The sequence below is a fragment of the Sipha flava genome, unplaced genomic scaffold (assembly GCF_003268045.1).
Source record: "Sipha flava isolate LNK unplaced genomic scaffold, YSA_version1 109_pilon_pilon, whole genome shotgun sequence".
Taxonomy (NCBI): Eukaryota; Metazoa; Arthropoda; class Insecta; order Hemiptera; family Aphididae; genus Sipha; species Sipha flava.
Genome location: NW_020271726.1, coordinates 1401521 through 1416102, shown reverse-complemented (window position 1 = coordinate 1416102; position 14582 = coordinate 1401521). Strand labels below are relative to the sequence as shown.

Genomic DNA, 14582 nt, shown 5'->3' with positions numbered 1-14582 from the left:
TTTTTTCAATAATCCAATTATGTTTTATTCCAGCATTGAGTAAGGAGTCTTGATAATCTTTACATTTCTAATTTTTTCTGCTTAAATTTACAGTAGAGCCTCGATTATTCGAACTTCCTTTATACGAACCCTCTATTATCTGAACTATAATTAGCGTATCCGAACATGAAAATTCGTATCCGGCCGGTCGGCCAGCCGGTTTATCGAATTTATCAAATTATCATTAATCATTAGTATATGACTAAAACGCAACGGACTTATCTAAACGTCGTGTTTAACTTGTCAGTTTAGTTTGACTCTCTACCGCACACACATTGTTATACATACGTACAAATATATTACGATCGTCAAGTACTTATGTGAAATGTCTTATAAACGTAAATGTCATGTTCTTACGATGGAAAAAAAAAATAGAAATTCTTGCTAAACTGGACAAAGATGAGACTAGCGTATCTTTAGCCCGTCTTTATAATATAGGTAAAGCAACAGTTACAGATATTAAAAACAACCGTCATGCAATCATAGATTTTGCGTCAAAAATGGATAGTGATGATGGAATAAAAAGAAGGAAAGTTATGAAAGTCGTAAAATATCATGATCTTGACAAAGCAATGGAAATGTGGTTTATACAAAAACGAAGCTTAAATGAACTAATTTCTGGACCACTCATATGTGAAAAAGCTCTCAAGATGAATACAAAACTTAATGGCCCTGAAGATTGTAAGACCAGTAGTGGCTGGCTTCATAAATTCAAATCTCGACATGGAATACGTGAGTTACATATTCAAGGTGAATTATTATCAGCCGATTCTAGTAGCGCTGAAAATTTTAAGCAAACATTTCAATTATTTGTGGAAAAAGAAGGATATTCTCAAGATTCCGTTTACAATGCCGATGAAAGTGGATTATTCTGGAAAGCACTACCAAGAAAATCACTTGTTTCTTGCCAAGAACATACAGCGCGTGGCTTTAAGGTATCCAAAGAAAGAATAACAATTATGACATGTAATGATGCTGCTGGGACCCATAAATTGCCATTACTACTCATAGGAAAATCAAAGAAACCACGGTGTTTCAAGAACATAAAAAGTTTACCGGTAACGTATACAGCTCAAAAAAATGTCTGGATTGACTCTAAATTATTTCTTAATTGGTTTGAAAATGATTTCATATAAAATGTAAAAAAATGGCGTCAGGATCATCACAAGACAGGTAAAGTGTTACTCTCACTAAACATTGCACCCACTTACCTATCCGCCGAAGTATTAAATTTAATTGATCCAGATTATCAAGTCATGTTTTTTCCACCAAACGTAACGTCTTTGATTCGTCCATGAATCAGGGAGTAATCGAAAAATTCAAAAGAATGTACTGAAAACAAATGTTGAAGAGACTTTTATTAAATGAAGGCACTGAAGATAATATTGTTGCATTTTCAAAATGATTAAATTTGAAACACTGCTGTTACATGGCAGCAAATGCCTGGGATAATTTGACTGAGGAAAATTTACAAAATGCTTGGAAAAAGTTGTGGGTTGCTTCTATGGAGTTAGAAGCCGAAGAAGAAACTGATCTAAATAATCTTGATGATTTTGTTGATTTATTTAATGTAATTCCAGGATTTAATAACTGTATTTATGATGACGCTGTTGATTGGTTAACAACTGATGTAAATGATCTAGGATATCAAATATTAGATAGCGATGAAATCATTCCTTCGATGCAAAATGAAGAAAGTGACGACATTAGTGATGAAAGTATGGGTACACCAAAAGGACCAACATCTGCTGAAGCATTTGCTGCTTTTGAAACTGGTCTTGAGTGGTTTGAAAAACAGGCCGAATGTTGTACAACACAATTACTTCTACTTAAACGTTTGCAAGATTTAGCTGCAGAAAAGCGTGTTGCAGCTTATCGTCAAATTAAAATTGATAATTTTGTCAAAAAAATATAATAAATAAAATATATAAATGTAATGTATTTTTAATAATGTAATGTATTTCTGATAATGTAATGTATGTAATTCTAATGAAATATTAATAATAATAAATATTTAATTATAAAAATAATAAATAATTAATACATCATATTATAAAAAATTGTATTTTATATTTCCAATATCCGAACTAGGTGCGTCCCAATTAGTTCGGATAATCGAGGTTCTACTGTATATAAAATCAGATATTCTTTGTAATAATTCAAATTTAATTTAACAAACTATGTTAGAGCATTGAAAATACCGGAATTAAATACATTCACCTAATTTCCACTTTTGTTATTTTTATATTTTTTTTCATACTCTTACTAAAGTAAAGAATAAAATAAAAATATAAATATAAAATTTAATTAATTAATAAAAAATATTATTATGTCAAGTGTTTGTTTAAGTATAATTGATGGTGCAATTAATAAAAGCATAAAATAAATTATTATTGTAATTGCAGACAAATAAAATTCAAAATTATTTTCTACATTTTTAATAAATTAATATCTATAATGCGTTAATCATATATTTATTGATATATATACATATAAATATGTTATAATATATATATTATATTAATTATTTGATCATTGGATAAAAATATACTTATATTTGGATCCTTTTAATCTGTAAAATTATTAATACGCGTGATGCATTCTATATTAGTTTTACGTGTAAAATATTATAAACGATAAAATAAATTTCAACAATAATTTTATAAAATTCTTTAGAAATCAGGACTGCAAAGATTAATGATTTACAATACATTTACAAGTATTATAACAAATGCCTAAAAGAATACTTCTTAAAGAACATAAACGTAAGTAAACGTTAATTGTCATTACCCATTATAGATTTTAATTTTTAACATAAAATATAAATACAATTGACAATGCTTTACCCTGATAATTATTGAAAATATTTCCTCGTTAAAAAAAAAAAAAAAACAAAATTAAAACACTCATATGTTTTTTATGAGAGTCAATAATTTATATAGCAAATTATTTGGTGACAAATCTTGCAGCCACCTATCTAATAATGTAAAATCTGCGTTTTCTACTTCGTTACAAGGATCTTGGACTTTACTCAACGGTTGTGGAACAAAACGATGTCCTGTCAAATTATTTTTAATCGTTATTTTTATTAACTACATAATTCAAGCTAATTTAAGTATCATATATAATTCGTTTTGAATCTTAGTTATCGTTAATTATTTAGATTAGCGTTTAATAATTTAATTACGGTTACAGTGCTGGTTCTATATTTAAGTAGGGTGACTAATTTTATGATAATTAGAGGGAAAGTTAAGTTATAAATAATTGTAAATATTATAGAAAAAATACATATACCCATGAGTCGCTCTGCAGCACCACATAAACCACACCATTCTCGGAATGTTAAATATTGATTACTTGACCATCCAATCAAAAGTTGAAAGTCTATAGCTTCTTGGCTCGAAAATGGTCTACCCATCACTTCACCTAATCCAATTAGGAGCTTCTATAAAGTATTTCATTGATTAAACCATTAGTAAGTTTATTATGTTTCGATGACAATTTACATTTTCTGGAATTTTTCTCGTCTCCGAATCTACATATTTTTCGAAAACTCTTGAGTATATAATTTGACAGCTACCGATGATACTTATATTACTACTCAAATATTGTAATGGTGTCATATCTGAAATGAACAAGATCAAATAAATTATTATATTTGTATATATATATACATATTTAAAAAATTGTTCACCTTTTAAACTTTTTTTGTCTAACGGTAATTCAAATCTTATATTCTTTCTGGAAAATGTTCTTGGCAAACCTGGTAAAATTATTTCTGTAGCTACTCCTAATTTACACTTAAGAGCTTCCAATTCATTGTTTACTTCATGATTCATTAATATTGGTTTCATTTTATATGCTTCTTGTAATGCCATGTGTTTCTATTTTGAAAAATATCCATATTATTACTTTTAGATTTTATTTACTCTAATATAATGATAATATAATGTTATCTTTAATTACATTTTATATATATAATATTTTAATAATATCCATTAAATTAGTTATTTAAAAAATGTTAGTTAAATAGATGTAATAATTAACTACTCATAGATTACAATTTGTATTACGTATTCAAACAACGAAAACATTACATATGTATAATATTTATTTATAATGTTATAAACACAAAAGTCATAAATCTAATAAATTCAAGTCAAGTATTAGTTGTTTTTTTTAAATTAATTCATTACTTGATTATTAAATATCTGGTAGGTAATATTTACTCTAATTCATAGTAATGCAAGAGTAATTTTACAGTAAGTTTATACGGGTATTTTTTTTCATATTCATTGTTTAGTATTAAATAGTTAAGTAAGTAAATTTAATTATTTTTTAATAGGTATCAAAAACTTGCGAAAATATATATTTAAAATAGTATTTGTTTGATTGAAATATTATAATAACTTATAATTAGCTTAAGTTTTTTATAAATTACAAATAATTTAACCTTGAAATCAAATTCATTTTCAACGTCAAGGAAGTGCAATTCCCTCTGAAGTTCTTTTAAAATATCTAATTCTATAAATGACTTCGCTATTGGTTCTTTATTAGTAGGTTCTTCAATATCTTGCAGATAATTTTCTCCTACCATGCTACCACTCAATGAGTTTGGATTCATTGTAGAAACCTATTGAATTTATAAAATATAAAACTTCACAACAAGTATTTTGTTAAAAAATAATAACTTGAGTTTCTAATGGTTCTTGAGGGCCTTTAAATTCTTTATTCTGATGTGCTGATTTCTTTTTTTCCGATTTTTTTTTGCTTTTTTTCCCTGGTTTTATAGGTTTTCCTCTTCTCCAAGTAACTTCTTTAGACCCTTCGTTATCTTTTTGTATTTCATAAGACCCAGGTAAGTATAAATGACGCTACAAAAGTATGATATGGTATGCTTTTAACTTTGGAGATCATATTTATTATTGTTAATGAATATCATATAGTATAATTATTATTTTTATTATTATAGCTTACCAAATTATCAGCGATATTATCAGCTTGTTTTTCTGTAATGTTAATTTTATGCCTAGAACGTTTTTTGAATGTTTCTTTTTTGGTTTCCATTTTTCGTCTTGAAATACTAGTTCTGTAATTTGGACGAGAAAATTCCGGTACATGAAGTACCGACCCATGACATAATGATAACGTATCGCAAAAATCTTGGCCCACAATACCCTAAATTATTTTAATGACAAATATAAATATATTGTGATTTGTTCTACTATTTCCACTTTGTTTATTATAATAAAATATTAATAAGGTAGGGTAAGTAATGTAAAGTACTCAGTTAAATATGCGTTTTATTTTTTCTTTCTTCACCGCTGCAGGTAAATACTATTTTTATATAATATGTTATTGCGTATTGAGCTAACCGAAAATTTAATCGATGACTGTTGACTTCTACTTCGATTCAAATCTAATACAAGTCGAGATTTGTCTGTATTTTCTTCAATTAGTGGTTTTTTTTGTGCGATTATGGGCATAGGACTGGTTGCTCTAGAATCTGTTTCCGTATACTTCCTAAATAATTCTTCTGGCACGATAATATTGATTTCATCCACGTCAGGATACCGATGTGGGGATCTTGGGTCCATCACCTAAATACAAAAAAATAAGCAATAAAAATGTGTAAAAAAGTATCTATAAATATTATGGTTTAAAATGTATTTATACCCACCAAAGCATCTTTAGCTTTTTTGACGAGATCTTTAATTTCGCTATCCAAGGGATGATTGCACAACACTGAACATCCATATGGATACGGATTGTACAACGAGGCCAAAGGTTTGAGTACAATTGGTGCTTGATTGCACGATATTCCAGTAATATCAATAGAATCATCTTTCTAAATTCAGTTGATTTAATGTGTTTTAGAAACAGAAAAAAACACAAATTATTTACAAATTGTAGTATTTTCTTAAAAAAAATTTGTATTATTTTTTGTATTCAATTAATTTTGTATTTCAATTAATGCAATGATCACTGATATTAATTTTATTGATAACTATATCGTACTGATAAAATATAATATGTTGAAGCTAAATATGTTAGTTTTGATTGTGTGTTATACAAATAAATCTCAAAGGTTCAATTACATTTTCAAATTCAAGGAAAATTTGTATTGTATTAATTGGACTGTTCGTTCGAAGTTATTCAATACACCACAGTACGTAATAATATAGAATAACAAAAATATAAGAAGTCGGCGTTTTGTATAGATAATTTAAATACAGTAATGAATAGTTTACAGAAAACACAATTATGATAGGTATTGATTTTTATATCAGATAGTAAGGTAGATGTATAGTATATACAAAACGTATCTAAATATGAAAACATTGAAGTGTTTTTTTAATCCAAAATTAATAGAGATGTATATATTATAATATATTTTGTATTCTAATAATATTATTGTTTTGAATAATTTTAGTTTAAGATGATTTCATGATTATTTTATTAGTTTTTATAATTATTATATTATGAAATATGGATTAATAATCAACTTCAGACGACGAAAGATTTTAATAAATATCAAAATTGTAGTTTAATTCAAAACAATCATTTTTTGATTATTTCCAATACATCTCCTAAAGTAAATTATTTGATGGTTAGTTAATGAATAATGATCGTAAGATTAATTTAATAAACACGAGTTAAATATTTAATTAGTTTAAAAATAATGGAATAACGAACTGAATACAATTGCTGAATAAATTAATCATAAGATACATTTTGTGTTGGTTATCGTATAAATCGTTTAAATTTATATTAAACGATTGGAGCGATAAAAGATATAATGATTTAACAAATTAGTAACTAAATTAATCAACACTTTATATTTTAATCCATTTAAATTTAAATTTTATATTATTTAAAAAAAAAATTACATTCATAGTAGGATAGACATCTAAAAGCACAGTATATATTTTATAATTAATAATATACATATAAACAGGTACACGGGAATTAATAATTAAATTATACACGGAAATTATAATTTAATTGCTATTACACATTATTTTTGTATATTAATATAATACCTTATTATTTAAAAATAAGCGTTGGTTTCTATTGTAAAAAATTCAAAATTCAAAAAAATATTTAGAAAATATATGAATGTATAATTTAGATTGTTGATTATGTATCATTCTTTACCTGATTTCCATCTTTGAAGTTATCTTTTATTATGCTAGCGTAAAGTCCAGTCCTGCTTACCATAGTTATTAATTATATTATATTAATTGTAAGTGTTGTTATCATTATTATTACATTTTATAAAAGGCAAAAATAATTCTTTTTTAATCTCACATTAAACTGTTTATTTCATATTTATTTATATAATTTTTATTACGTTACGATTATATAATGACGTGCACGTTAAACGTATAAAGTTACGTTTTTCCTTTGATCCAACATCGTAACCCTGGTAACCTAAAGACGTTATCGTGGTATGATAAGAATATTTAATCGTTTACAGTTCATACAAAAAAAAAAGGATCTGATCCGATTCCCTTTAAACAGTCACCGTTGCTTAACAAAATCGAATATTAAATAACTATTTATATAACAAAAACATTTAATCTGTTTTTCATCATTTTAATAAACATTACTACCTATTTCAATTTGTAATAATTTAATACTAAGTAACCAATAAGAACATGCATTTAAATTCAATATTAAAATATATTATGTTCATTTAGTTTTAATAATACAATTTTCTTAAATTAAATAATTTCTGATTACATTCAGGAATTTCGATTTGTAGATTACTTAGGAATTTTATTATGATTACTCATTACTCGAAATTTCTTATTGTATGTCCAGTGACTCATTTTATGGGATTGAACAATAATATCAAGTTTATATTAAGCATAATTATTTGAAAATAATAACAAATTGTAAGTTAAAATCTTTGACTTATAGTTGTTCTTCTCTTTTCAGTCTTATATGAAATCAAAAATTATCATAACCTTCAATAATCAAAAATATATTTTAGAAAATTTTATATTTTAGTAAAATCTAACGATAATATTCGGTTGATATATATATATATCACTGTATACTAATTGAGTCCCTATACCTGAACGGGGAAAAAATAATATACTAATTGAGTCCCGGGTACAAATGAGACATATACTAATTGAGTCCGTGGTTAGGAAACTAATTGTATATGAATTGAGTCCGAGGATTATTTTGAGTAAAATATGAAATAACCATCCAGAGTCCAGGCACAGCGAAAATTATGAATAATAATAAAAATTATATATTTATTTTATAAAATATTAAAAAAAAAACATTTTTAACCATACCTGTAGAATTTTTTGTTACAGACAGTCCTAAGTCTGTAAAAATGGGAAGGAAAATGTTTTTTTTTTTTAATTTTACGGGACTCAGTTAGTATTAAAACATGGACTCAATTAGTATTATACCTATAATTTCACTGGACTCAATTGGTTTATACCCTAAAACAACCCGGGACTCAATTCGTCATAAAAGGTTATACTGGGACTCAGTTCGTAAGCAGCCATATATATATAATTATTCTTCTTTTTCTCCTTCGTTTTTCTCTCAAATATATAATATATAATATTATCTATATACGTATGTTAGCATTAAAGTATTAAATAGTGATACTTCATGAAATACCTAGCTATTACATACATTAACCAAATCAATCTGATAAAGCATGTCATATTACAAAAAAAGTATAAAATTATTACCCAAGTTGATGTGAAGTTGTATTTAAATTTGTGTATTCTATGTTAGTAAAAAAAAAAAAAAATTACAAAAAAAAAAAGGTATTGTGGTAAAACCTATGGTTCTTAACAATTTTAATATTCACTGTTAAATTGATTTAATAGATTGTCATTCACAACCTGACAGAGATTTTAAATTTATATGTGTATATCAAAATCATTGAACAACATTTTGTATTATACAACCATTAACTTCAAAACGAGCCGAACACTAGTTTGGAAACAAAATTGAACAAAACGAAAAGCATGTGTGTTATTAGATATTTTTTGTTTATTTGGTGCGCTCGCTGTTTTTCAATCTGACAATGTGATGTTTGGAACTGACCCTAAAATTGGCCTAACGTCAAGTATATTTCCCCACACTATATTACAAGAATTACCATCAACCGAAAATAGAAAACGCAAACAAAGAGAAGAACGACAAAATGCACGAGACAACTTAGAAATACAAGCGAAAAAAATGAAGAATTTATCAAATGCTAAATTATCAGAAGCAAAAGAAGATTCAACAGTTCAAATTCCTGATGTTGATAGAGGGAGGGGAGACCCTCGATTGGTAGTAGCTTTGGTTCTTAAAATTACTGAAGATGGATTCTATCAACTTGGATGTAATAATGGTACGTATTAGATTTATTATTTTTTTTAAATTTATACATTTAAATAATACCTACATTTTTAAAATTATAAGTATTTTAAAACAGTTATATGTACGTTCTCAATTCACTATGTATTCCAAAAACCTTATATTATTAAGCGATGTTCCGCAAGAAAAACAAATTTCTTTACGATCTGCACCTACACAATAATCAATTGGAAATTAACAAGGTTTTTTTTAAATGCACTTGTATCACTAAATTCACCACTAATCTATGTGTATGTCATAAAAATGGTGTTTTGTGCTTCAAAACTGATCTTGTATAAAATATTTTTTTTGTAATGATTATTCATAATGATGATTTTTTAGAATTTTTTTAGAATAATTTATATTATCAATAATATTAATAATTTTAATAATTAATAAAAAAACTAGTTCTATGCATTTTCTAGATAAAGTATTTATATAAATATGAATGTTAACACTTTAACTAGAACGTTATGTTAAATTATAAAATAACTGGTTTGATAATTTAACGACGATACAGTGGCGGATCTAGCGTTTTGGTGCCCCTAGGCTTAATCACTCTGCCCCCCTATCGCCCTACTAAGGAACCAACAATATTTGATCTTTCTCTTCAAATTTTATTCAGTTTTTTAATCGAAATTATTTTATTTTAATCTTTAAAATAGAAAACTTTTAAAAATAAAATATTTCATGTCTATTATTTTACTTCAGATACCATTATTACCAGTACAAATAAACAATGCTTATACAGTCACATAACGGAAATATAAATAGCCAGATATGAAAATACCTATACTCGGATAGTCGGATGTTCCCAATAAGTACATAGGTACTAATAAGTTATTAATAATAACTATTAACTAACTGTAATTATTTTATTACAAATGAAATATTTTTAAATTGTAATAATAGTTGTAATATTCTTACTATAGCTTATAGGTACGCATTATACAATATACAAATTAATATATTATTATAAATTTTTAAAATTATTTTTATTTGTGTTTATATGATAAATATAAAAAAAAAAATATATTAAAATAAATATACCTAATAAGTCTAAAATCACTTTTAATTTTATGAAAAAAAGCTGCTTTCCCAAAAAAGCCGCCCTAGGCTATAAGCCTTTTAGCCTAACCTCTAATCTGCCACTGCGGCGACATATATAATTAAAATGATTTTAAATTTAAATTGTATTACTTCGTTTGTCAATAAGTATGTACAATACGTATTTTTAAGTATTTGCAGATATGATTTGTATGAATCTATCAAAACTAATCTTTACTAATCATTACAGAGATAGCTATAGAGAATATACTCATATCTACTAATTTATTAGTTTCTATAGTCTACATATTATTTATCTTACACATATTTTTGTACGTTAATAACAAAAAAAGTAATTTAAAAATTAAACAATTTTATTAAAAATAATGATGATATTATTATTAAACACTTATGTGCATAGTCATAAAACTTAAATAGAATAATACAATTAAGCAGTTAAAAATTGTTTCTATAATTTATTCAAGAGAATACTTACGATAAAAGTTAAGTACTCGTAATAATTATATTTTATTTCCGTTAAAAAGAGATGCGTTTTAATTATACTTAACTACAATTCTGTTCTACACCTTCTATAAATATCTATTTCGTTTGCCACTAAAGTGTATGGATTTTTTGATTTAGTTTTTCATTAGGATTTAAAACATAAATACAAATATTTAGTAGACAAATATCAAAAATAAAATGTTGTAAATAATTATAGGAACTTGTATTATTTATTAAGAAAAAGTTTGAAGAATCTAAAGTTTTATAATTCCTGGGAATAATATATACTTGTGTTATAACAGCTAGGTAATTTGGGTCTGCGATAATTTGTGTATTTTTTAAAAGTGGTAGAATCTTGGGTAAAAAAAAGGTACTAAGGAAGTTGGGTCTATTAACCTATTAACCAGCTATTAACCTACTTATCTACTTGTATCTCACCAAAAGCAATTTTCTCCTCAAATATTTGGTCTTAATTTACAGCTACCACCGTACGTACAAAAAATTATTGTGAATCATACCATTTAAGTCTTAGTATTTTTAATAATACTATTTACGAATGCTAGAAATACAGCCAGAGACATAAGTAAAATTTCAAAACACAAAATTAAAAAAAGAATGTAGAACAATACTTAATTTAACTTTTAATTTATGGTAAGATAGCAAATGAATAAGTACTCTTATAATATGATAACCCGATTTGAGTTTGTGAAATCTGTATCATTTAAGTTTTTACCAAGAAGATATTATAAAAACGCATATATTTTAATTTAACTATAATAACAAATATAAATATATTTTTTAATGTATATGTTACGCCGAATTTATGAAATTGCCGATTTCATGAAATCAGCAATGTTGTCGCCGAATACGTGAAATCGGCAACTCAAAGTACATAATACTGCCGATTGCGTGAAATCTGCAAGGCCCTTCTTAAAAAATTATAAAGTATAATTTAATTTAAATAAATATGTAAAACACCGGAAATATAATAAAATAATAAATACATTTTAATGTGTAAAAAAAGTAAAGAAATTGTATTATATTTAAATATTTTGGCAAGTATGGCCTGAGTTATACGCCGTATTACACATCATATTATTTTTTTTGCATGTGCACTTTTTAAATGTGCAATTCATACGACAAGTACGTCAATATATAACCAACCAATAGCCTTGTCCGGTCTCAACCATTGCTTGAATTGGGGAAGGGGCGCAGGCGGACGTAGTGTCCCCCTTTATTTCATTAAACTAGGAACGCTAAAAACGAGTCCCCCCTGGGGATGTTTACTTTTGAACGGTGTATTTGGATTTTGTTTTCATTTATTTCTATTTTCTATAACAAGCTGCAAAGTAATGGTTATTTTTTCCCAGAAAACGGTTATCGTTAACGACAATCATGGACTAAGATAATAATTATGGCTAAATAACTATATCATTTTGAAGTGATTTCGGTTATATAGTCCTATAGGTGTTTCTACTTTCTACTTTTGAAAACCTCTTGAGAACTTTTTGTTTAATTTTCTACCAATTGACAAGATTAACATACCAAAATTAATTAAATCATGGGTTAAGAAAGGCAAACGAACAGGAGAGGAAGAAAGTTGTCCTAAAAGGATAAAAATTACTGAAGAAAATGCGTACAAGTTTTGTATAATTTAATTGGAGAATAATATTTATATCTGTAAATAATATTATTATTTCGTTATAAAATAATGTTATAGTAATAAGCAAATAAATATTATATAATAATACTTCCTTTATAGTGCCTTATATGTGCAGGGGGCGCGGGGGACGAAGCCCACAATGGGTTACTTAAACATTTATGAACTATGAAACGGTGTTTTTTGAACTAAAACCAGCGTCCGTCCTCAATTTTTTTTTCCAATTCGAGCACTGGTCTCAACTGACCCCAATCTAACAAGTTCCTGTAATGAATATTAATTTTGTTGACGTCTGCAGTCGTCAGAGAACAGTACTTTGTAGCTGCCAAACTGTTCCGTTCCAGCCATATGCTTAAAATCCCGTCTTTAGTCCCAATACGAAATTTGCCATCTTTTTTTCTATGATAATTGCAAGAAGGTTGGCTGCATCACCTCACCCTCGATCCACAGACGGGATTGACACCAGCACACTGTCACCAACTTTTAAAGGAAGGAAGACATTTTCAATTACTTCCATAAGCCACTATTTGTAATTATATCATAATAATGTGTTACCGATTTGTGCAATCGGCAGAAAGAGGCTGCCTAATTCACGAAATCAGCAATCAATATCAATATTTTCCGATTTCGTGGATTTGGTAACCAAATTGTCGATTACACGTATTCGGTGACAACGTTGCTGCTTTCATGAAATCGGCAATTTCATAAATTCGGCGTACCATATATAATTTATACCATAATTATAAAATTTGACTTTATAAAGATTATTAGATATAAAATAAATAACACATATATTGTATATATGTATTGTATTTTTTGCTATGACTTAATGAGACCTACTACCTTTTTTTCCCGGTACTCAACTTACCTACTACTTTTATTTTTTGGACACAATTTATTGAGGATAGGTCACTCGGTACCTAATTTACCATCCGTAATTATATCATACATCTGCGTAGTATTTCTTAAGTTTTTCCAACAATTTTGTTTAAATTTTAACTTCAATATAAGTATTTTATAGTGTACTAATCACATGAACATTTTTTTTTGCATATTTATTGTAATTATATCCTGCAAAGAAATTATTCAACTTGTAGTGATCAATACTAAAGTATTTGGTTACTATGAGTAATAACACAAACGCAAGTCTATTTTATACAATAATTAAATAAAATACTCATGATAATATGAATTTTTGTAATATTATTAAATTAGTAAGAGTGCTGCCGTTAATGCTTGTTACAAAGACATTAACTTATACGAACGTCAGCTTATAGTTGTTTTAGAACTATACATCTAAGTGGTTCAGGTATCCCTTTAATACCACAGAACTATGCATTATAAAAGTAGCGTGGTTTGTACAATAACAAGTTAATGATTTGCAAATGATGCAAAATAGTATGTTGTTAATTAGAAATAAGTAGGGATCAGATTTTAAAACATATGTTTCTTTTTTTTATATGAGATAAACACATTTAATTGTTATACATAAATTTGTTTCATTCTGATTCTTAATAAACCAATTTTTTTTTGTTAATGATTTTTTGAAATTATTCTAGCCATGGTGTTTAAATATGTTTATAATGCTGTAATAATAATAAAAATAAAAAATAATTTAAATAATAAGAAATGTAAAAATACGGTTTTTAGTAAAATATGACCGTAGTAACCGTTTTTAATCATATGTCAGATACAAAATACAGACTATGGTTATCGGATTATTTTTGTTTTTGTTTATCGGTTTGTTGTATTGAATGTTCGGTTAATCGTAATGTTATCGTCGATAGTATATCGACCTATGGTCAGTGCGTCTATAACATCGACCATTTCAACTATTAAAAATGTCGGGTAAATTAAATCGTGTTCTTTCAAAATAAAAGGACTGGAAACAATTACAAGCCATTAATAATATACTGTGTGGTGTTTCATTAAATATTATCATGGGTTTTAT

At 26.5% G+C, this 14582-nt stretch overlaps 2 protein-coding genes across 2 annotated transcripts; one reads left to right on the top strand and one right to left on the bottom strand.

The window, feature by feature from the left end:
* Positions 1-386: 386 nt before the first annotated feature.
* Positions 387-1337, top strand: LOC112686986 (jerky protein homolog-like). Its single transcript, XM_025559492.1, has 2 exons — positions 387-1097; positions 1197-1337. The coding sequence occupies exons 1-2, from the start codon at positions 387-389 to the stop codon at positions 1335-1337; spliced, it is 852 nt and encodes a 283-aa protein (XP_025415277.1).
* Positions 1338-2914: 1577 nt separating this feature from the next.
* LOC112687588 lies at positions 2915-7326 on the bottom strand. The gene is made up of 10 exons (XM_025560386.1): positions 7198-7326; positions 5720-5887; positions 5415-5639; positions 5017-5217; positions 4731-4913; positions 4493-4672; positions 3734-3923; positions 3546-3664; positions 3334-3484; positions 2915-3097 (listed from the first exon to the last, which is right to left on the bottom strand). The coding sequence occupies exons 1-10, from the start codon at positions 7258-7260 to the stop codon at positions 2946-2948; spliced, it is 1632 nt and encodes a 543-aa protein (XP_025416171.1). The 5' UTR covers positions 7261-7326; the 3' UTR covers positions 2915-2945.
* Positions 7327-14582: the final 7256 nt, after the last annotated feature.